This window comes from Neolamprologus brichardi, chromosome 5, assembly GCF_056152115.1.
Source record: "Neolamprologus brichardi isolate AB-2024 chromosome 5, ASM5615211v1, whole genome shotgun sequence".
Taxonomy (NCBI): domain Eukaryota; kingdom Metazoa; phylum Chordata; class Actinopteri; order Cichliformes; family Cichlidae; genus Neolamprologus; species Neolamprologus brichardi.
Window position 1 is genome coordinate 26,737,198 of NC_142108.1, and position 21,978 is coordinate 26,759,175.

Here is a 21,978-nt window from a genome sequence, read left to right on the forward strand (position 1 = left end):
TAAAGCCACAATAATGTTTTGTAAAGATATAAGCTGAGCTTAAATTTCCAACCATCTGTTTCTGTCTCACTGTGAGAGCAGGTTTTATACGAATATGAATAAATACAGTGGATTAGGGAACAAAGAAGATCATCAAACACAGAGGCTGCTAACAAATTTGCATGCACAACTCTGATCTGAGGAAAAGTGTAAATTTGCTTACAACAGGGGTCAGCTAACCCTGTGTGCAGAACATCTTCTGACCTCTGAGGATTTTCCTACCGTCCCTTCTTCCCTCTCGCGGTAATCAATAACAGCGGGACAAGAAGCAATGTCATAGTTTTATTTACCCGCAAACATGTCTGTGAACTGGCTGATCTAATCCATCAAGGAGTGTGAGGGATTTATATTCATAATAACAAGGAAGGTAGATATCGAAGTTGCACCGAGAGTCCCGTGGACTGAGGGCCCCTGTGCTTTGTTCCACCTTGAAGGTCAGGCTGCCTAGCTGCCTGATAGGCAATGAATGCCCATGTGCCTGGGCATGATCAAACATATTCAAATACTTGTATTTTCCAAGGCTTCCCCTGTATCTCATTAGTCTGTATTTGACTGTGAGTGACCTTGAGAATTGTAGAAAAAATTCACAGGAACAAACCAGGATTTCAAAATGCGTTATTTGTTCTCAAGTTCTTTTTGCTGACAGTTTAAATGTTAAAGGTCAAAGATGATTGATAATTATCACATTTTAATGTTTGTGGGTGTGTGACTGCAGCTCTGGAGAGAAACTATATCTGATAAAGGTGAAATAAGAGATGTCTCTGAAAGGCACTAAATGATGAAGTGGTTCTCTCGCTCTTTACAGATGGCTAGAAGAAACGAGTGAAGTCAGGCATGTCGCAGGTAATCACAAATGTAATTACATCCATTTTGAGGTTAGCCATGGCACTTAGCAGCAGCTCATATCCTTTTCATTGACCTCACTGTAGAGAGAAACGATGAGACTCAGGCCAACAAACAAGTAAATCAAATAACCAAACAAGTAACTTTCCTGTGTAACCAAGGGGCAGGGTTTGGGTAAAGTCGGGGAGTTTATGGGGATTGAACAAGCCTCAAGTGGCCACTAGAGGAACTTCAGTTTTTGGTAGCTCTGCCTCATTTTTCAGCCACTGATGTTGCTGCCTGGTTAAGTCAAAAAAGAGCTAAAAATTGAGCCAAAAAACTTTCAATTAATACTTGTGATTTCTTTTATTAAGCCAACACTATTTCATCCATTAAACTGCTCACTGCACCAACCACCACAATTTATATTTCTCCAACAAAAGTAGCATTCCAACACCATCGCTATTACAAAAATTACATTATGCTCTGTGCTCTAAAATGCAACCACTAATGAAAATAATCCTAACATGTAAATTCTGGAAAAGTATGATAGTATCATGAGGCCACAACAGTATATTCAGCCATCAAATCAAAATGATACAGATACAGCAAAAGATGTCTAGGTGCAAAACAATGTTCATCACTACAGTACTAATAATTTAACTATCAAAAGGTCTTCTAAAAGGTAAAGATTTCAGACAGTAGGAGTGGGTGAAGGTTAACTGAGTGATATTTACAACATCCCATGTTTTCAGTCCACCAACCTGAGCCACAAGATTTTTGAAAGGCCACATAAAAAAATTCAATGCCCAAGCAGATATGTGACTATGTACATAAAATACAGTTTTTATACTTGCAATAGGCATCTGTTTGCGTGGGGAAGTGCATCTGCTGGTGCCTTTACATGATTTTATTGCTGAAGATGTGTGAAAGCAACACAAAAGCACACAGTGAATAAAATGAATGCTTTCTCTGTGAATGAAAAGGCAAATTTGTGCTTTAAAGACCTACATATACAACAACTGACAACGATTTATGGAATGATTTTCAGGATTTTGACTACTGTGTTTGAGTTGGATCAGTGTTCTCATCTACCAATGAATATTATCATATTTACACACAAGTTTTCTAGGCGAGTACACAAAAACTGTCATGAATATAAACAAATGGTACAACAGCAATTCTTTCCATTCACATAACATTAAGCAGTCCATCAGCATTACTTCAGTCTGTTTTTAGTAACAAAGACTCCACCCTGTCAGAAATATGTTGAAAGAATCTCATTATGCCTGATATATATGATATAAAATCAGGTATAATATAAATGTGAATAATAAAGTGCTGCTAACGGGTAATTTTCCTCTAATTGTGCATTTAAACATATGATACAGCAGTAATTGACAGCAACTTGGGCATTTACCTAAGCTGCACAGGTAAGTTAAGTAAAATAGATGACCAAAAGAGAGTTTGAGCTACTCAATACTGCAGAATTCAGAAATAAAAGCAAAAACACAGACCATTATATAGTTGTTCTGAATGTTTGACCCAAGAAAGATGAAAGCGGTTTTCGAACAACGAAAGATCTCCAAAAGGCTGACATTCATTTCAGTCCACATTTCTTCTTTTTCTTTCTTTTTGTTTTTATGAAAAAACGTTTGTTTGTCACTGAATAACAGCATGTAACACTAGAATGCATGATAGCTCTGAAGCCAATTCACCAGACTATGTTAGCTCAGGAGGTAATCTCACCACAAAGATACAGAGAGAGAAGAAGCTCTCTGTCTGGATCAGGTTAGTCTAACCTGAAGCTGTACCAAAGTGATAAGGCTGAAAGACTGATGGTTGTATTAGACAGGCACTTAAACGGACACATTTTCTGGGTTTTTTAGGGCAGACTTTTGGTTTTGTGGCTGCTGATTGCGACACACTTGTGTCATGGATGGATGATTTATGTATTCAACATTATTGCCAAGTTTAGTTCTCTGGTAGTGATCTGTGTAGATACTGTTCCCTATTTCCAATTTCTTCATTTGAACTGTGAAAAAGGAATGGTGTAAAAAAAATTAATAAATACAGGAATGGAGAATAAATTTTGGTTCTTTTTGCATATTTATCTAGATATCATTTCCTCATGAGCAAAAATATTGTACAAAAAAATACAATGTTCTATAGTTTTCTACCAACAAAGAGTAAAAAGAGTAGTAGTTACATATATGTATAATTTGTGAAGTGTTGTTGCTAATTTAAATTTCATCATGCAAAAATGAACATTCTCATCATCTCACACCCAAATATCACAGTTTTTCTATGCAGTAACTTTCTCGGTAAAAGCTTACTTTTCAGCAGAGTATTGGGACCTTTTTATAAGGGCAGTGCCCCATCTGGTGGAGTGATATAGTCAAGTTGTGCAGCATCAACAGTGCCAGAGTGTACAGTAACACAGCAATACAGTATGATCATTTAAAAAAGACATTTTTTGCACTTAAGCTACAGCGCTCTTTAACCAGATAGTCGCAAAAAAATCACTGTAACAGGTGACAGAACAGCACATACCAGTAAAATATTTAGTGAGGGGGGGAAAAAGATGTTAAAAGAGGCCAGTTGATTGCAGACTCGGCTTTTCCTTCTGTAAAAATATCTTTAAAAATATTAAAACCTTCCCCACCATCCTAATCTCTCCTCTGTATATTTTCTGCCAGGCGACGCGGTGCCCATCGAGTTCTCGTTTCTATGTGTGACATGAAAGCAGCAGCAGAAGACGTCGTGGCAGAGCGAATCACACAGGTCTGTTCTGTTTGGTGGTGAGGACACCTGAAATGTGGTGACAGTGTGAAGAATATACTATCAGTGTATCCGTCTACTTCTAGTCAGCAGACTCTTCTCCTTTGCTGTTGATCTGAGAAAGAGTTTGTTGGAAAGTTCAGTCCCAGACGCTCAGAGCTGCGAATCGGCTCCCAGGCTGTTGAGCTCCTCCGGTGTGTGCTTCTCTGCCATGGCAGCAGTCTGACGGAAGCCGGCCGCGATATCATCAAATGTCCGGCCCTTGGTCTCTGGCACTTTGAAGTAAGTGAAGATGAAGAATATGACCAGTAGCACAGTGAAGATGACAAAGACGTAGGGACCGCACGCGCTCTGCGAAGAGACACAAGAAGCAAACCAAAAGATATTAGATTGATCAACTTGTTTCTTAGTACTTGGAAGCAATTCATCTTTCACAATTCTGTTTTGTATCTTGAACTCAGTATCATACATAAGCACTGATTGATTGATTGAATTTGAACATGACTAAAATATCAACAAAATACACTTTAACAATAACGAAACAAAGGAGGAGTTGCTACAAACACAGACTTAAAGGTAAACTCATTTGATCCTACCTCAATATACAATATACATGTATAATTACATACAGTTATATAAGTCTACACACAAATTTCAAGCATAAAAATCCTAATAACCATAAAGCTAAATGTTGGGTTTAACTGTGCCTGTCTGTAGAACGAATGAAATGTTTTGCTTAAAAAGGGCTCAACTCATATCTCAAGTCTGGCTACAAAGTATGTGTTTCATTTACAGTGACAGACTCTTGGTATAAAATGAGGAAGTCATCATAAAAAAGAACCTAGCTCAGCTTTACTATTTGACACAACCGGTCCAATAAATTCAGTCAGTAACAAATGCAAGAGCCTATGTTTTTGTGATAGTTATGTACTTTTACTCACCGCAACATACTGGAAGCCCATTCCCACTATAAAGTTGGCAGTCCAGTTGGAAAAACCAGCGACAGCAATGGCTGAAGGCCTGGGTCCCTGCGAGAACAACTCTGCCACGATGAACCAAGGGATGGGACCCGGCCCGATCTCAAAGAATGCCACGAAGGCAAAAATGGCTACAATGCTTACATAAGACATCCATTTGAGTTGGTCCTGCAAAAATACAAGAGGAACGTGTTTGAAAGTTGCACGTCAAAGTCATAAATCAGGTGACACTGAAGTGTGCCTTTGTCAGGAATACACCTACCAGCAGAGCCATAGCAATAGTCATGAGGATGGCTGATCCAGCCATTCCCAGCAGCCCCAGTAGGTGCAAAGACCTGCGTCCTGCTCGTTCTACGACAAACAGCTACAAACACAAAGAAATGAGGAGAAAGGTCAGTGTACCATATGCATGCTTTGTATCACAAATCTGATTACAAGGGACCAGAATCATTTTTGAATTGTGCTTTGGCAGAACACAATCTGATGTTTTTGACACCTATAATGCTATTTTGTGTACTGCTGTACTCACCGACACCACAGTGAAAGCTGTATTAACCACACCGGCTCCAATGGTGGCATAAACGGGCTGCTCAACTCCAGCTTTCGTAAAGATACTAGTGGAGTAGTAGAAAACCTAAAAACAAACAAGTTGACATGTAGGTTGGTTCAGGATATCATCTCCTGATATCAACTTCACAATTTCAGCGGCAGTCTTTAGAGGGAATAATCTGAATGACATGTAGGTCTTGAAACTTACAGCGTTAATACCAGACAGCTGCTGGGAGAGCTGAAGCATGACAGCAATGAGCAGGGGCTGACGGTAGAGGGGCGAGCGGAAAAGCTCCAGGATGGTCACCTTCTTCTCTCTCATCATCTGCCGGCTCTCCTCCTTCATTTCCTGCATGTCAGCACTCACATCAGTGGTGCCCCGGAGCTTCTTCAGCACTGAAACATGTAAGAAAAAAACAACAGATGATTGATGATGAACTTATGTTTACACATATGCCAGCTTGTATGACTTGTATGTATGTGCTCACCGCATTTGGCCTTGTTCTCTTCGTTCTTGTTGATGAGCAGGAATCGGGGGCTCTCTGGGCAGAGAGGCAGCAGGACGCACTGTATCACAGCAGGGATGAAGAGGAAAGCCAGGAGGAGAGGCCACAGGTCCTCATTTCCCATGATCACTTTCAATCCAAATATCTAAAACCCACACAGACACTAATGAACTGCCTGCATAGCTCCTAGCAACCACCAGTAGAAACAATTTATCACAGGATAAGACATATCACAAGACAACGAATGCCACAAATACATATTCACCAACCTGTGCAATGAGGATTCCAATGACAATGCCCAGCTGGTGTAGCGTGCCCAGGGCTCCTCGTAGGGCTGTTGGGGAAATTTCACCCACATACATGGGCACGAAACCTGTGGAGAGGCCACAGTACAGCCCAACCACAAAACGGCCAATGATGAGCATTTCCCACGACTTTGCCATCTTTGAAAAACCCATCAGAACGGCCGAGATAAAAGCCAGAATATTGGCCATGAGCATAGAGTTCCTCCTGTAGACATCCAAGAACAAGATACAATTTAGACAAATTAAATGCAGCCAGGCTCTCAGCAAAGCACTAACGTGCTGTTTAATACTAGCAGTGACTCAGTGTGTTGTTTACCTTCCCAAGCGGTTAACAAAGAGTCCTACTGAGAATGAACCAAAGATGCCACCGACAGAGAAGACAGAAACAGCGATGGACCACACAGCTGTCAGGGAGCCTTCGGTAATGGGTTCATTGTAACGGTGATACCACGTTTGATTGATGAAGTTCTCAATAATCTAAGAAAGACACATTTCATTGTTACTTTTGTTTCCAAGGATTACAAACAAGATAAAATCTATCTTACAGAATCATTTAACACATCCACAAGTCCCACTGTTGTCATAGTTGTAATGTGATCATTCCATGTCTGCATCAGATCACCCGCCTGAGATTTTCCTCTTCTGAACCCTGCCACATAGCTGAAATGCCACTTTACAGCCAGCTGATGGCAGCACTGTATAATGACCAGCATTTCCTGGCCACCAGGAAGTTTATCAGACACGGGTGTCGGGTTTCACGTCCCCTCCCTTCACTGTGTCACCACATCCCAGACAACTTTGTTGACAAACACACCCAGGAGTGCGGGTGACGGTGCTTAAAAAGCAATGCCTGCTTCTGTTTCTGTGAGTCACGCTGACACCTCTGGCATGATTCAAAAAGGTCACGACCAGTTCCCAACGCCCCGTAAATGACTTCACCAGTATAGTTCTACTGCAACCAAAATCTAAGTCTGGATCTTCTGGATCATGTGCCTTTGAGCTCGTGCAGCACATTTTTTTGAGGCACTCTGCAGTTAATCTAGTCCCGGAGATCGTGATGTACTAGAGATCAGTGACGGCATGTGGAAAAAAAAACAAACTCTGAGATGTCCTTATTAGCAGTTATGAATAGGAGACTTTGGCTTGTCAAGGGCTTTTCTGTAGTGGAGGGATACATATTAAATGACACTCTGACACTGTTAACACGGAGCCTGGGTCACATCCACTATCAACTTACACTCACAAGACCTTGTCGGTGATAAGTATGTATGGTATCATATACTGTACTGTCCCCCTGGCCTTCATCCCATCACGTCTGCCCTTTAAAAAGAACACGTTCACAGAGTTTATGCAAGCAGAGATCGAACATAAATAAGTACTTTACTTAAGCGCTGTAGTTTAGCAAAGCTGATGGAAAAGAGCAAAAGTGTAAGGAGAAAAGTATGTATTTATTTACACATGGTCTCCATCAGCTTTTAAGTTCATATGAAGCTGGTTGCACACAGTTGTTTACTTATGCATTCAGAATTACGGAGCAACACAATCTCTCATTTGGTAGTAAGACATTTTAAGGTAAGACCCTATTCACTGTCTTAAAAGGAGATGTACTATGCAAAGTCATCTCTTTTTGGTTTTTTCATTGCATTCGCAAGTCAAAGACCAACACAGTATAACTTTTTTTCCTTTATCCTTGGATTAATAAACTAATATCTTAATAAACTGCAGCTACTTATTTATTTTTCTCCTTTTTTAAAATTTCGTGTTACTCTAAAACGTTGTATTCCAGTTCTGTTTCAAGCACGGCTGTGTTTGTATTACCAGCTTTATTAGCTCTCCTATTTCACTGGTCCATGAAATAGGACACCATGACACCATCAGGGAAGGTACTGTTCCCTAAAAGGGGGCGTGGCCAGCCATATCTGCTTTTAAAGCTACAGACACTAAAATGCAAAACCTGGGGAACAGAAATAAAAACCAGAGGTAAACTGGTATGAACTAGGTATGAGCTGAAGAGTGAAAGGCACATCCTGGGCACAGGTGAATCTTAAATTAAGTTGCAAGGCTCCTGTTTTGATCTCTACCAACTCCTAAAGGAAAGCATCTGGCTCATTAAGCTCCTAAATGCTCAAACAACTGTCAACTAACTTTGTTTTGAAATTTGTGCTGGACCGTGTAGTTTTTCTGTGGGTTTTTGAAGCTTCAATCACTGCCTGCATTAACAGTTTGATCTGAAAAACCAACGAAAGAGCTCTGCAAAACTAAAAGCAAACTCCAGGTGTTTTCAACTCTACAATCAACATCTTATACATGTTTTTCCACTGCCATCTTTTAATGGTTACTTTAAAACTCTCACTAACTTTAACTTGTTAGCGACTAATTACAAGGTGGCCCTTAAAAAGTTACATAATTGGTTCTTGTTCTCTAATCTCAATAGGCTACACAACCCAAACCACCAGCTGGCTTAAAGTACACATTGTGAAAACTGTCTATTCATGCTGACTGGCCTTCAGCCTTGGTGATGAAACTGGCTGGGGACCAGGCTGTCAAGGCAAGCAATGTATTCAGCACGCACAGGATAAAAATACTGAAAATGGCAATATAGTTTCTCTTGTTTTAAGACCTTTCTAATTAAAAAGCACTAAAATAGATGTGAACTACATCGTTATATTGTTTCAAAAGGAGAAATCTTTAAAGAAAAGTGAAGCACCCTCCCTCCTGCAATACATCCAATGAGCCTACATTCAAGTGTTGATCAGGCAAACATTCAATGGCTGGAGCACAGGACAGCCTGAACAAGGCCCTTGAAAAGGCGTATCTAATCAGAGACACTCCAACACAGTACAAGGCTTGCGTCACAGGCAGTAGCAGCATTACTGCAGCCTTTATCACACATATGAACTGAAGAAAGAGGTGGTGGAGATAATCTTAGGTTCTGCTACTATAAAAAAAACACACAACTTTTTTGTGAAATTGTAGCCTCAGAGGTCATAATCAGAGTCTTTACTATTGCCATTGCTCAGACATGTGTTTCCGTGTGTCTGTAAGCTTAAGAACTAGGCTGGTTTTTTGGGAAGGGAAATCAAGGGGACAAGTTCACACTAGCCCACTATGTAATAATTACCCCTACCCGTGCCACTCACAAGACACGCTGTAGGTGATTATATGATGATGAACATGTGTTGCTAATAGTGTAGAGAAAGATTTGAATACTATTAGCAACAATTTGTGACGTTTTATTCTTGAAAATAACATAAGACTGTGTGCAGGTCTAGATCACTTTTTAGCAAATAAGGACAAGCTTGCATCTGTCAGAGTCAATCAACAGAAGATGAACTCGGGCAATTTTTCAGCTAAACTCCTTCACTCAGCTTCTTAGTTGTGACGATTTAACACATTTTATCTTTTACATATTTTAGACCACATTACTATCATGATAACCTAATATGATAATCAGACTCTTAGTTTTATTTCACGTCACACTTTTATTAATATTAAAGGAATTTAGTGGACTGAAAGCTTCTCTAATTGAAAAGGGTCCTTCATATCAAGGTTGAGCATAACAGAGAACAGCTCAGTTTAGGAGGGTCTGTCTGGGCCTCCTTCCTAGTACCTCTGTGTGGGTCAAAGATAACATAAAAGGAGTGGAGCTCTAGCCTGTCTGGAGACACACCTATTACCTGCAGAGAGCAGTCTGAATAGCCATAGGGTGTGTTCAGACCAACGCAAACTGAGCTGACAGTAGTTCTCACACGCAATGCGACACAGGCATTCCTTAGGAAATGAATGTCTTTGGTGTACCTTCCTGTTAATAAATTGACTGTCTCACTTTGGGGGCTTTGCAACATTGTTTTTGTGATCTTCTTTTTGTTACGGGGATAAGTCACTGTCTGCCTCCTAAATTTAATTTCTAAATTTCATTCTCAAGCATTTGCCAGCTGGCTTCTGGTCAAAAGAGGTCCATGTTTGGGCATAGACACTCTCTGCTGCTCTCTGTTGATCCAGATGTCCTTGGACCCATTAGGCCTAAATTCAGCTATTATTACCTCACCTCTTAACCTACACCCTCCCTTTTATGCGATGTTCTTCAAGGCAGCGAGTGAATTAACAGTGGAACAAAGTTGGATAGTTGGAAAGCACTTGATTAGCTTGATTGATTTTTGCAGACCCGGAGATTCTGGAAGCTTTTTGGAAACCCTGGTTATTTTATGTTCCTTTGTACTTTGTGTTCCTTCGTCTGATATGACAATAAACACTGAACGAACACCTGTTGAAACCAAAAACTTTCAATTTGAACCTTTATGACAACAGCCTCTTGTTCATGCCTCACTCTCCCTTAGCTTTTTGTAATAAGACAGTTTACAGCTCACCTCCTGGGGGGCGTTGATAACACCTGTGTTGTAGCCAAACTGCAGGGAGCCAATCACCGCAGTTCCAACACTCATCAACAATGGAAGCGTTATTTGCTGAAAGAGAACAGGGGAAATATTGTCAGTAAAGATACCAGTCTGACCAGTTAATCACATTTTACCAAGCGATTAAAAAACATTTGTGTCCATGAGCTGGCACAGAAAATCCCACAGATCTCAGTTTACTGACCAAGAATGGAATTGATGACAAGTACATTTTCCACCCTGATGTAGTTATTATAATGTTTAATGAACACACTGTTAAGATTTCCTGAAATATTTTAAAGACACTTAATATACTGCTACAGTACATAAAACTGTGAATATGGAGCATAAAAGATGTTTATTCCAAACAGACAAACAGAGAAAAAAGAGAAATCCACCTTCGAGCTGTAACTATGTCCGTTGAAGACATTATTAACAGACTGAGATGAATAATGGATCATACAAACATTTTTAGGTCTGAGGGGGGTCACAGGTTTGTCCTTTGGAAAGCTTTCCAGATTTCTGAGTAAAGCTGCCTTGTGAAAAATGTCCATGTCAGACTTAGGTCTACTGATCTTATTGTCTGTGCTCTTATTCCTGTTATTACAGAGTTCATTTTTAGCTTGATCTCACCAGAGCCCAGTAGATTAGAAGAATACCAAGAAGTTAACAAACCAGTGCATGGTATGTCGCTCTCAGTTTCTAGTTCGCAGACAGGGAAGCAAACGCCTCGAGCTACTGTCCACCAACACTAGGGCTGCCACGAATAGTCGACTAGTCACGATTACGTCGACTATCAAAATCGTCGACGACTGATTTAATAGTCGACGCGTCGTTTGAAGCTTTGTAAGATCACAAAAGACGCAGAAATATTGCACATTTTTTTACTGTAAATTTCTAAGTTAAATTTGTAAATTTTGTATAACTTGTAAATTGTAAATACTGTAAAACCACTGTCATTTAATGGTCGGGCATTGCATTGCACAGCTACAAGCATTTCACCTCATGTCATACTGTGTATGGTTGTGTGTGTGACAAATAAAATTTGAATTTTGAATTTGAATTTGAATAAGTAGTAGGATTTAAGAGTGTAATAACGGACTGAAACAGAAGATGGCAGCACTGCATGTACAAGGATGCCAGCTGCTGTTAAACCCCGAAGAAGAAGAAGAAGAAGCTGTGTCCCAGAATTCATAGCGTGGCCCAGCTCAGTTTCCAACAATGGCGGCAGCTAGTTAGTTTTAATATTACTCTTATTATTCTTTCTGGGTCACAAAATAAATGTTTAACGTGTTTTCAGGTGAGAATGTAGCTGTGTAAACTTCAAATATCTGTTCAGTTTATCAAGACACCATAAATTTTCAAAAGCGCTCCGACGTTTTCGGAGACGTCTGTTACCCACCAGCTCGATAGCGAGCTGGGGTTCAAGCCTCACTAGAGCCGGTGAGAACACCGGACTCTGGGCAAATCGTTTTCAAATCCACCGCTGTCTTTCGCTACTCAGGTTAAACATATATAAGTCACTTAGATAACTTAAAAATGTTATTGTTTGGCTTTTTTTTTGTATTTTATTTGTTCCTGAGTAAATCGGTTTGGCTGAGATTAAAGTTTTTACACAGCTGAATAAACGTTTATTAAACTTCACCGAAACAATCTGCAAATTTCATTAAAATTTAATAAACTATCATCTTGTCTTTATTTTTAGTTAGCACATATCGTAAACACTTAAAGCTGTAAGCTAATGATAGTTATATAAGAGCAGATGCATGCTGGTGCAATAAGCTGTACGTTATACGTCCAATGGATGCATGCTCTGATTAGTCGACTAATCGCAAAAATAATCGGTGACTAGTCGACTATCAAAATAATCGTTTGTGGCAGCCCTAACCAACACTGACCCATTTCTGCTTCAGCTAACTGTGCACATGACCACCTCTGAGTGCTAGTTTTCTAAAAACGTCGGTTAAACTGTATACCTTAACATTGCATTTTCTTATGTATCTCAAAAGGCTTCACATGCTCAAGATTGAACTTCGATTAAATCCATTGTTGCTTACTATTCCAATCCTTCATTTCCTTAAAACCAGTCATCTTGTTGATGATTAATGTTTTTTTTTCCTACCCCGCGTGATTCGTGCCAAATCCTTTGGTACAGTGATTCATAACAGATACCTTCCTTGTATTTTGGCAACAAAGGATCTGACCTTTATGAGAGTAGATGTCACCTCAAAGTGTCATTGTTTTAACTAGAGTATCCTGAAGAAACCTAGTTTTAGTTTTAAGTATTTTTATATTCAAACCCACTGAACTGATTAAGAGATGACACAAATCAAGGATCTCTCCTTCGCTTAGCTATTACATTTTTTTAATAATCTCAACTCCACCTTGAAACACCAGCAGAAAAAGTTTCCAATGGCCATTCAAGTCTAAGAAGTCAAGCTTGTAAAATGAACAAACATGAGGTAAAAAGGAGGTGAAAAATCACCTTGTCTAAAGGTTGTTAAAGTCTTTAACATGGAGCAGTGCAGAATGACGTTTGTTCCTTTACAAAGCTAATCAGGTAGAAAATTTCACATTGCTCTTACCAAGAATTTTTATGAGGAAACCATAATAATGTGCCATTGTCCACATCTCAATGATGTTCTACAACATTCCGATCTGGTGACCGAAAATTAATCGTGGTTTCGTGACTACCATTTCAGATTACTTCTATTCTTATCACTTTGGTGGTGGCCATCAGAAGACTGTCAATTATGGCCAAAAAGGAAAGCACATAACCAACAACACTCAGATAGGCTGTGGCATTTAAAGGTGAATGAATGGTATTTAGGGGCCCAAGAGTTGCCAAGAAAAGATTTCCATTAGTCACCTGAACTGCTAACACAAGGCTGATTGGTTCCATTGATTTGTGTTGTTGAACGAAATGCCTCAGAACTGAGACTCTACTGATAAGCCTATGTTTTTGGTTTCATATCATAGCTGCCCAATTTCATTTAACTTCAGCCTGCTGAAGACTTGTATTTCTCTTGGCTGGTATAAGTGTAACCTCACATGGGCTGCCTGTCTGCTCATTCATACATTATTCTTACACTCTACTAGAATACCTTTACATGAATCACTGTTTAAATAATCCTCTCTGATTAATAATCCCCTTCCTTAAAGTCGTTCTTCTCTTTCCACTTGCAAAAGCTTAGGTTTAAACAGCAGGTGACCAGAGATAATCTGCTTACAACTTAGGTGATCATATCCTGCCACCAAGTAGATATTGTTTCCTAGAAAGTTGATTCTGTTCATCTAGACGTTGTGTTTGAGAGGAAGGAATGTTTACTCACTCATCCAAGTGACTGATGAGTAACAAAATGTCTCTTCCTCTGAAAGTTCAACATCCAGATCAACCGAATCGACTTCCTGGAATTTCCTTGCTTGGATGACTGAGCATGCATCAAGATCAGAGAAAATTTGGTTTAAAAGGGGGATGAAGAGAAAGATGGCACCAAGATTGAGTATAGCATTGATAATCTTTAACTGTCACTTATGCAAAGATACTTGGCTTGAAAAGCAGAGAATAGTTCTCCTGAATTAAATCTTTTTGATATAGAAATATTTATCAAATTGACAAATGAAGTTGCAGAAGTTTGTGATTACTTAATGAGCTCTTTTTTTGGCTTTTTTGCATCTTAGCATCTTTGTGGGCCATAAAATCAAAACAGATTGGTAAAAGAAGCTTTCAGTAGTTATTCCAGCCTAATTTCACAATATTTTCCAATGATGAACATTTTTAAAGGAACAAAAAAACCAAAAAAACAGCCCAACAGGTTTCTTTTTAAAAAAACAAAACATTCCTCATAAAGGATTTGAAAGGACTGCGCCTGTAATCAGCTCTGTAATGCCGCAGATATTTAAACACAGGTATTCTTTGTGTTGTAGGCAGCTTGGTTACATCTAAAACTGTTTTTTATGAGGGCTGAAGCTCCTCCTCCAGAGCAGGAAGAAGAAAAAAGTCTGTGTGTGTTTTGAGAGGCAGTAACTTAAGCTCTGCTCAAACCAAAGAAGAAAAGAAAAAAATGAGGGCTTGGCTGAAGTCATTTACAGACCAGCCTACGCCTCTGAGCCAATAGCAGCTCTTCTCGGAAGCATGTCTAGGGAGGGTCACTAGGTTCATACATGTGTGTATAAACATAGATATACACGCTCTTTTCAACACTGTGGGCAAATGAGCAGACCAATCATGACTGATGTCTCTCAGTTACAGCTACAAAAAAGAAAAGAGGCAATTCAGTGACCTACCAGCTGTTTTTTACTCTAAACAGCTAAATCTTGACTGCCCCCTTTGGGGAAAAATCATGCTTTGACTTTGTTTATGTCCCCTTTTGGGAACAGCTGCCATTATCTGCTTAAAAAATGTAGAGCTGCAAAAAAAAGTAGGGAGAGCAGCATGTGTCCAAGTGAAATTGAAAACCCTTTCTGTAACATCTTTACCTTCAGCTTATAGGTGTTTCTGTGCGAGCCAGCCATTTTTATCCAAACATATACTTGACATCATTTTTTCAAAATATGTAAGGCAGCTTTCACCTGTGTTTACATTCATAAATGGACTCTTTATGTTTGTTTATGGCTCAGAAATGCATGACAAGTGCTGGTCATCACACACTGCATACCACAGCGTTTAACAGTCGGCTCTAATTACAGGAATTCACACTCTGGGGCGGTGCTACCACGAATATTCAAAAGCAATTCCAAAGAACTGTAAAAGAAAATGTAGAAAAGATAAAACTGTGTCTGTGACGGTAACAGAAGACAGACAGAACTCAACATGCACTTTTCAGATATAGATGAAAACGTTTTGAGTTTACAAGTATGCCATTAAATGCTTAGAAATCTTTTTTTTTTTAACTTTCAAAGGTATAAAAAGAAAGAATTGTACAAGGAAAACACAAAACATGGATCCTGGGATCAAAGTATCATTACTTTCCTCCTCCCACACCTTTAAATATGCTCTAGGTACATGCAAATGTTCCATCTTTGCATGGACAAAGTAAATCACCCAAATGCATGTGCAGTGAGGAAAAACCTGCCGAGTCATGGCTGTGTTTATGGTAGCCCTGGTTGCTTAGCAGCCCTTAGCTTGCTGCTCTTCCTGAGTGTAAACAGACAGACATCAAAGCTCATAAAGAATTATTAAAACAAACTGCTGAAATGGAAAAGCACAAAATGTGGCAATATAGCAAATGCTAATGTGCTAATATAGCAAATATTAGCACATTAGCAGCTCCCATTCAACCATGCTGCTCCTTTTCTTAGTCCCTAGAAAACATTTTGGCACTTTCACTGTATAAACATTTAAAAGACAATGCTTTCCCCAAATTAGGATCTATGCAACCACACAACAACATCAACATCCAGAACCTTCTAAAAAGTTGAAATTCAACAGACATGAATCATGACATTGAATCCTCACTTCCTACAACTATTTTTTAAACAATATAGTGTCTCTTTGTTCAGTTAAGCATCTAATCTGCTTAAACACAAAAAGCCAAAGGAGGAAAAGGAAACTTGAGCTCTGACAAACAAAACCAGCTGACATGAGGATGACGTAAAACTTTGAAACCACAGGGCGTTGTGATAAAATAGATATTTAAAGAAAATCTGGGGTTTGGCCACAAAATAGTGTCAACAGGAAATCCAACAGTGCTGCAAAAACCACTGAAGCAACGAGGTAACTGTTTACAGCTATTGTAGCTGCAGCAACTATAAAAATAATACTAACCAGTTCTATATAGTGCTAAAGAAGAAGACCTTTTACAGATACAAGAAAGTTAGCGATCAAAATATGCGTTCTGCAGAAGCAATTATTTATAATTTATAAATATATCACACTATTTTTTAAATAGTGCATCGTTACTTATTGACCTAGTTACAAGATACTGAACTAAAAGTACATTTCCCTTTTATATGTAGCACAGCAGAAGTGTAAACTCAAATCAGACAGAATTTCTTCAGAAGCAGGTATGTGTGTGCCGAATATGAGGAGATCATTTCACTTAAAAAACCCAACAGAAGTCTGAAGCCCTGAGCATTTTTAAAAAACGGGGCCATCGGAAAAAATCCATCTACACCCTGCCAAAACTCAATAAAGGTATTTTGTACACTGCTGAATCTGTAACTCATCACAGCCACACTCCAAGAGGTTTCTCTCTCGTCAGTACGTGCTAGAGTCATAGTTTGGTTTACACACCTACCATCACGTCCCTCCACCACTCCAGGTCACCGCTGCAGTCTCAGCTTACACTGCTGTAGGGAACCCAATATGTGCCATCCTCCTAAAGTCACCTGACTGAAACAGCACATCGTGCTCTGTGAGCACTGTTTTCAAATAAATTCCATGCTTCTTATAAGGAGAAAAAGTAAAAATACACCCTTGACATTATAATCTGGACCTCACAGCCCAGACACTATAGCAGACACAGATGCTTGCACTGTATTTATTATGTTATGTAAACTCCAAAGTAGTTTCATTCTATGCATGTTATGCAATTAATAACACATGACATAAATACTGCAATAATGACAGTTTAGCTTAGCAGATCCTAATATGGAGTATACTCTACTGTTGTTGTTTCTGTTATAGTTGTTGTCATGTGAGATATTAGTCACCTACATGTTTGTCCTGTGACCCTTTACTGTCATCCTTAAAGAAATCTTTTACCTCTAAATGCTGTACACTTAAAGTAAACAACATTTCAAGAGTGCCCGTTAATGCCTTATCTACCAGTACCAATGAAATTTCTGCCAAGCTCAAGTGAGATCAGATAAAAATGTATTTATAGCTGTGCACTATGCTTGGGAATGTTAGTCTCACCATTGAAACATGTACACTAATAATGTGTATGTGGTCCTTTATTTACTATGTCATCTTAAGTTGGATGTCAGCTGTTAAATACAAAATAAACACCAGGAAACACAAGTCAAACTTTAAAAAACTGTTCACATGTGCCAAACACTAAGCATTATTGTCAGTATCAGTATATTTAAAAGAAGGAATAATATATCCAGAAGCAAAAAGGTAGAATAGTAATTACAATAAATACACAAATATTGATGCTGGATGGGTATTAATGATATAATTCTTAGAAAAAGAAATAAAAGTGTATTTCTGGGCAGTAAATACTGCATACTTTAGTCCTATATCTTTTTAACCTGCATAAATAAATGATTACAACAGACAGTTTGTGCTGTTTCTGCTGGATAGTCAGAGGTGACACCAGATATTTAAAGGTCAGACATAAAAGTAATGCCCTTGGTCAGATCTGATTTGTTAAATAGAGCTAATCCCAGAGGGAAAATGATGTCAAAAGAAACCCAAAGGAACACTGTATTTCAACAGTAATTTGCAGAGTGACCAGAGGTGGGGATGATGCAGTACAGTGAGCACTAATGAAGTGAATTAAACATGAACTCCTGCTTCCCTGTTCATCTCAATTAAACCCCCCCTGGATCTCTTAATCCCTAGTTTTACAGTAAAGCCTCATTATGCCCCATTAATACATGGCTGACAGTTACATTATAAGACATACTGAAGAGAAGTAGTCACGCAGATGAAAGTTAATCTACTGGACTGTCTTAAGGACAGCAGGAACTGGCAATTGCCTGAAAGGCTGAGGACGTAGAGGAATCAATCGGGTGCAATTAAGTCTGTACAATGTGAGGCTGCTTTTTGGCACTGGATTCCCAATCAAAATACCTGCTGTTATGTTAAGGCTGTCAGGAATTTGACATTTTAAAGGGCCTCTCATTTAAACCAGAGCAGCCATATACTTGTTCCCAAACAGCATTGCATTCTTTGTAGAGAGAAATAAAAAAGCTGGGGAGACACTTCAGTTCAAAACAAACCTGTCATTCAGGATTTTTCTCTCTAGATGATGACGATGGCAGGAAAACCAACATATTTCATGTGCTTTAGTTGCCGGCTTAACCAAAATTTGATTTAAGATAAGAGTAAAACGGAATCAAGATTTTAAAAAAAGGAGATAAAATAAAATGAAGTTGTGTAAGTTGGAACTACAAACCACAAATTCATAATCAATGACAAAGTCCAATGTGCGAAATCAACAGGACCACACCTAGTACTTATAACTCTTTCCACAGTTGGTCATTTCTGTAAACAGTCCAACGCAATGCTAAGCCAGGCATGAAAATCCTGAGCACGAGCTATCGATAAGCCCACATGTGCACAACTACAGTGCTGGAAGTAACAAATCGCAAAGTTGACGTGAAAAGCGCCTGTGAGGAGAAAGCTCCAAGCTTCACAATCCTGGAGTTGGCAACTGGTGAGCTCCCACTCTCTCTGGAAATCTGATGTGTTCATGTCACAGTGGAAAGTGGGAACAGTGAGAACTTTTCCCATCATGTCAACTGCAACTCATCCAGCTGATAGGCCACAATAGCACGAAGCAAGCAGTGGGAAAAAAGCATGAAGATATGAACAAACAGCTAAGGAAACATTTTCTGACCACCATGTCAGACTGAGCTGCCCTGGTGCAGCTCCACTGGGTTTAAATGGCCTTATATCAATGAGAAAGTAGGAGGGGGAAGAAGATTGAAGTCCTTTGCCTACGTGCCTCACAGTGTTGCATGCAAACGGTGACCAAAAAGCCACACGAAGACAGAGACAAGGTTATCAGGCGGCAGATAAGTCCGGCTTACTTCCTGAACAATGAGCATCACAGTCTATAACGAAGACTGAGTGATACCTTTAGATTGTCTAATCACCAGTCTGAAATCCAAAAACATGAGCTGATAATTGATTAGGCAATTAGTAGATACTGACAATATTTAGAGTTTATCACTCATGTCACCAATCTGGACAAGTTGAGCAAAAGTACCCAAAATGTGCTTGTTAGTTTTTTGCTTTTAATCAGTGTAAACTGATGATGGAGCAAGTCTGAAATCATTATGTGACTGTCTGAGAACAAATCTTGCATGTTTAGTCCTTTTTATCCAAAAAGCAATGAATTGATACCTACACAATAACATTTATTTGAGACACTTTTTAAAATTTGACAGGTTGTAAAAAATGAAACTGTACAACAGTATGATAATTAGTGAGAGAAAAAAATTCACACATCTAGATACATGAATAATAATATGTAAATTATATGTAATATTCAGCTGACAGGATTGTTGATTACACAGTTGTTGCTTGACTTTATATTACATGTTAGATTTTTATTTTTATTCCATTAATATCGTTATTATTATTATAGCCTCAAGTATCTTGATGCATTCTCAATCATCCAGGAAAGTAAATCTCCAAAAAGTTGATTCTGTTCATCTGGACGTAGTGTTTTGTGGGAGAAACGTTTCGTCACTCATCCAAGTGACTTAAGTGACCTCCCAGCCCATTGTTCCTTCAGTGGGCTGGTTTCGGCCATTATGTAAATGTACTGTTTATAAGATTTGGGGAAACCTGCAGTCAGCTGAGCCTGAAGAAGTCACTTGGATGAGTGACGAAACGTTTCTCCCACAAAACGCTACGTCCAGATGAACAGAATCAACTTTTTGGAGATAGCCTCAAGTAGCAACAGCTAAATTGATTCAAGACCTAAAACACATGGCATATTGACATGAATTATTTTTTGCTTTGAGATTATTTTGCTATCACTTTTTCTGCTGTAAACGTTTTAATGTATAATGTCCATGTATGTGTATATATGTATTTCAAGTAGGCTTTTTACAGGAATAGACTCCCTAAGCTAGAGACTGCAGTGACAAATAGTGCATGACAACTGCACACACACGTATGGAAGGCTGACACATGGCAGTGCCTCTCCTCTTGTTTCAAGGAAGAATTCAATCATAAAAAATCCCCTATTAAAATTATGGCATCAAATACTGAATCATAATCCACATTTTGTGCAGGTACCTAAAGAAATGCTTTATATTAAATATTAATCAACTTTGACTTTAAGTTCAGGAACAATATCATGATATTGATATTTGTAGTAAAACAAAGTTGTTTCCTGGGGTGTAAGACACTGCCAAGCCTTTACTTTGGAATGCTTTTTGCTTTGTTCCTGTTGGAAAGTTTTGCAGTATAGTGTTACGTGGATTGGGGTTTTTCCTCCAATCTACAAAAACGGACACAACCCGGGGAACTTTTGACCTTCCACTAAAGGAAAATTACCAGAAGCATGATTTTTTTTTTTCAGCTCTTTCACAAGTGTATAATTTTTTTCCCATTGTCCTGTAGTTATTGGGACAGAAAGACACAATAAAAGAGTGTAAGGAGAGTATGATCTTCCATTTATGTTTTTTTGCATTTACAAAGTGAGGGAGTTGCAAAAGTTAAAAAGTTTCATTCAGATAAAATACCATATTTCAAATGACACCTCTTGGCACAAATATTTTAGGCCCTAACATATATATAGGGCCTAAATATATATATATATACACACACACACAAAAACACGTAATATTATATTATGATTATTTTTATTATTATTATTATTGTTATAATTATTTATTTGGTTGTTTATGTTGGCTCTAAAGTGTCACAGAAACTGGGCTGGACCCTGAATGCCCCAAAATGCCGCATGGCGATGACTAGCACAAGTGCGACGTGACGCACAACAGAGCGCGATAACCCTTAAAAGCCCCTAATTAATATTATAGTAACAACATAATAGACCATAACTAAGGTTGTGCGCAAATAACCCAATAAAAACATGAAAATGCACTTAAAAAGGTGACTTGTAGCAGTATAGCAGGTCACCCGGTTCACCCCAGAATGTAAATATTAGCTGCATCCTCGCTGACGCCACATTTAGGAGAGGCGCCCTGTGAGCGCTGAAACTCTCGTTCACGGACTGAACGAAGCTAACACAGACCGGACAGGTTTGACAAGGAGTGAACTAGTGAAGTGTAATTACCTTTCCTTGATCCATGGCAGTGCAGGGAGTTATTTCTTCTTTTTCCTCTTCTACTCCTTCTTTTTCTTCTTTGTTTCGGCTTTTCTTTTGTCGGAGCTGAATACGATGGAACAACTTCCTGGGGGTGTCCGGTGGGTTTCGTTCACAAATCAGTCATCCCCAAAAGTTTTTGTTCCGCGGAAATGACCTCAAACTTCAGTCCAGTTCTTTTTGCTTTCTTTCCTATGAAGAAATTATTCAGAGGTCTTTCTGTGATATAAAAAGAAAAAAGCCGGGGAAGCTGTGGCTGGAGACCCGCTCCCGTCGTTTGCCTTCTGCTTCTTTTGTAACTTACGAGCTTCAGCAGCTTTAATTTACAGCTTCGGTGCTGGGTAAAGTTTTCCAGGATGAATCACAAGTGTCAGTGCTGGAGTAGTGCCGCTGTCACGATGATGAAAACAGCTCTTAGGCACATGAGCCGGTTTAGTGTTCATATACAACTTGTTTCTGACGCAATAAGTTGTAATGAAGGAGGTTGGTCCTGTTTGCAGCCAATGATGGGCATCAGAGGCAGGGAGGACGCGTGGTGAGACTGCACGCACGCTGTGGTGGAGGTTGAGTTATGACTGTCGTTCTTTCTTGTTGAATTTTGTTGAACATCAAAAATGTAAGTTTCTAGTGCTAATTCTTTCAGCTGTTTT

The 21,978-nt window shown here is 39.0% G+C and overlaps 1 protein-coding gene across 1 annotated transcript; it reads right to left on the minus strand.

Moving 5' to 3' along the window:
• Positions 1-1,747: 1,747 nt before the first annotated feature.
• Positions 1,748-21,756, minus strand: slc2a1b (solute carrier family 2 member 1b). The gene is made up of 10 exons (XM_006782872.3): positions 21,299-21,756; positions 10,347-10,442; positions 6,296-6,456; positions 5,944-6,184; positions 5,657-5,819; positions 5,377-5,564; positions 5,149-5,253; positions 4,882-4,983; positions 4,584-4,787; positions 1,748-3,993 (listed from the first exon to the last, which is right to left on the minus strand). The coding sequence occupies exons 1-10, from the start codon at positions 21,311-21,313 to the stop codon at positions 3,796-3,798; spliced, it is 1,473 nt and encodes a 490-aa protein (XP_006782935.1). The 5' UTR covers positions 21,314-21,756; the 3' UTR covers positions 1,748-3,795.
• Positions 21,757-21,978: the final 222 nt, after the last annotated feature.

What these genes read in the sequence shown, in the direction of transcription:
- slc2a1b (XM_006782872.3), bottom strand. An exon ending in TTATCAACGCCCCCCAGGAG is followed by an intron (nt 6,457 to 10,346) that starts GTGAGCTGTAAA and finishes TGTCTTTCTTAG; the next exon opens with ATTATTGAGAACTTCATCAA. An exon ending in TGGGCTTCCAGTATGTTGCG is followed by an intron (nt 3,994 to 4,583) that starts GTGAGTAAAAGT and finishes GTCTCTTCGCAG; the next exon opens with AGCGCGTGCGGTCCCTACGT.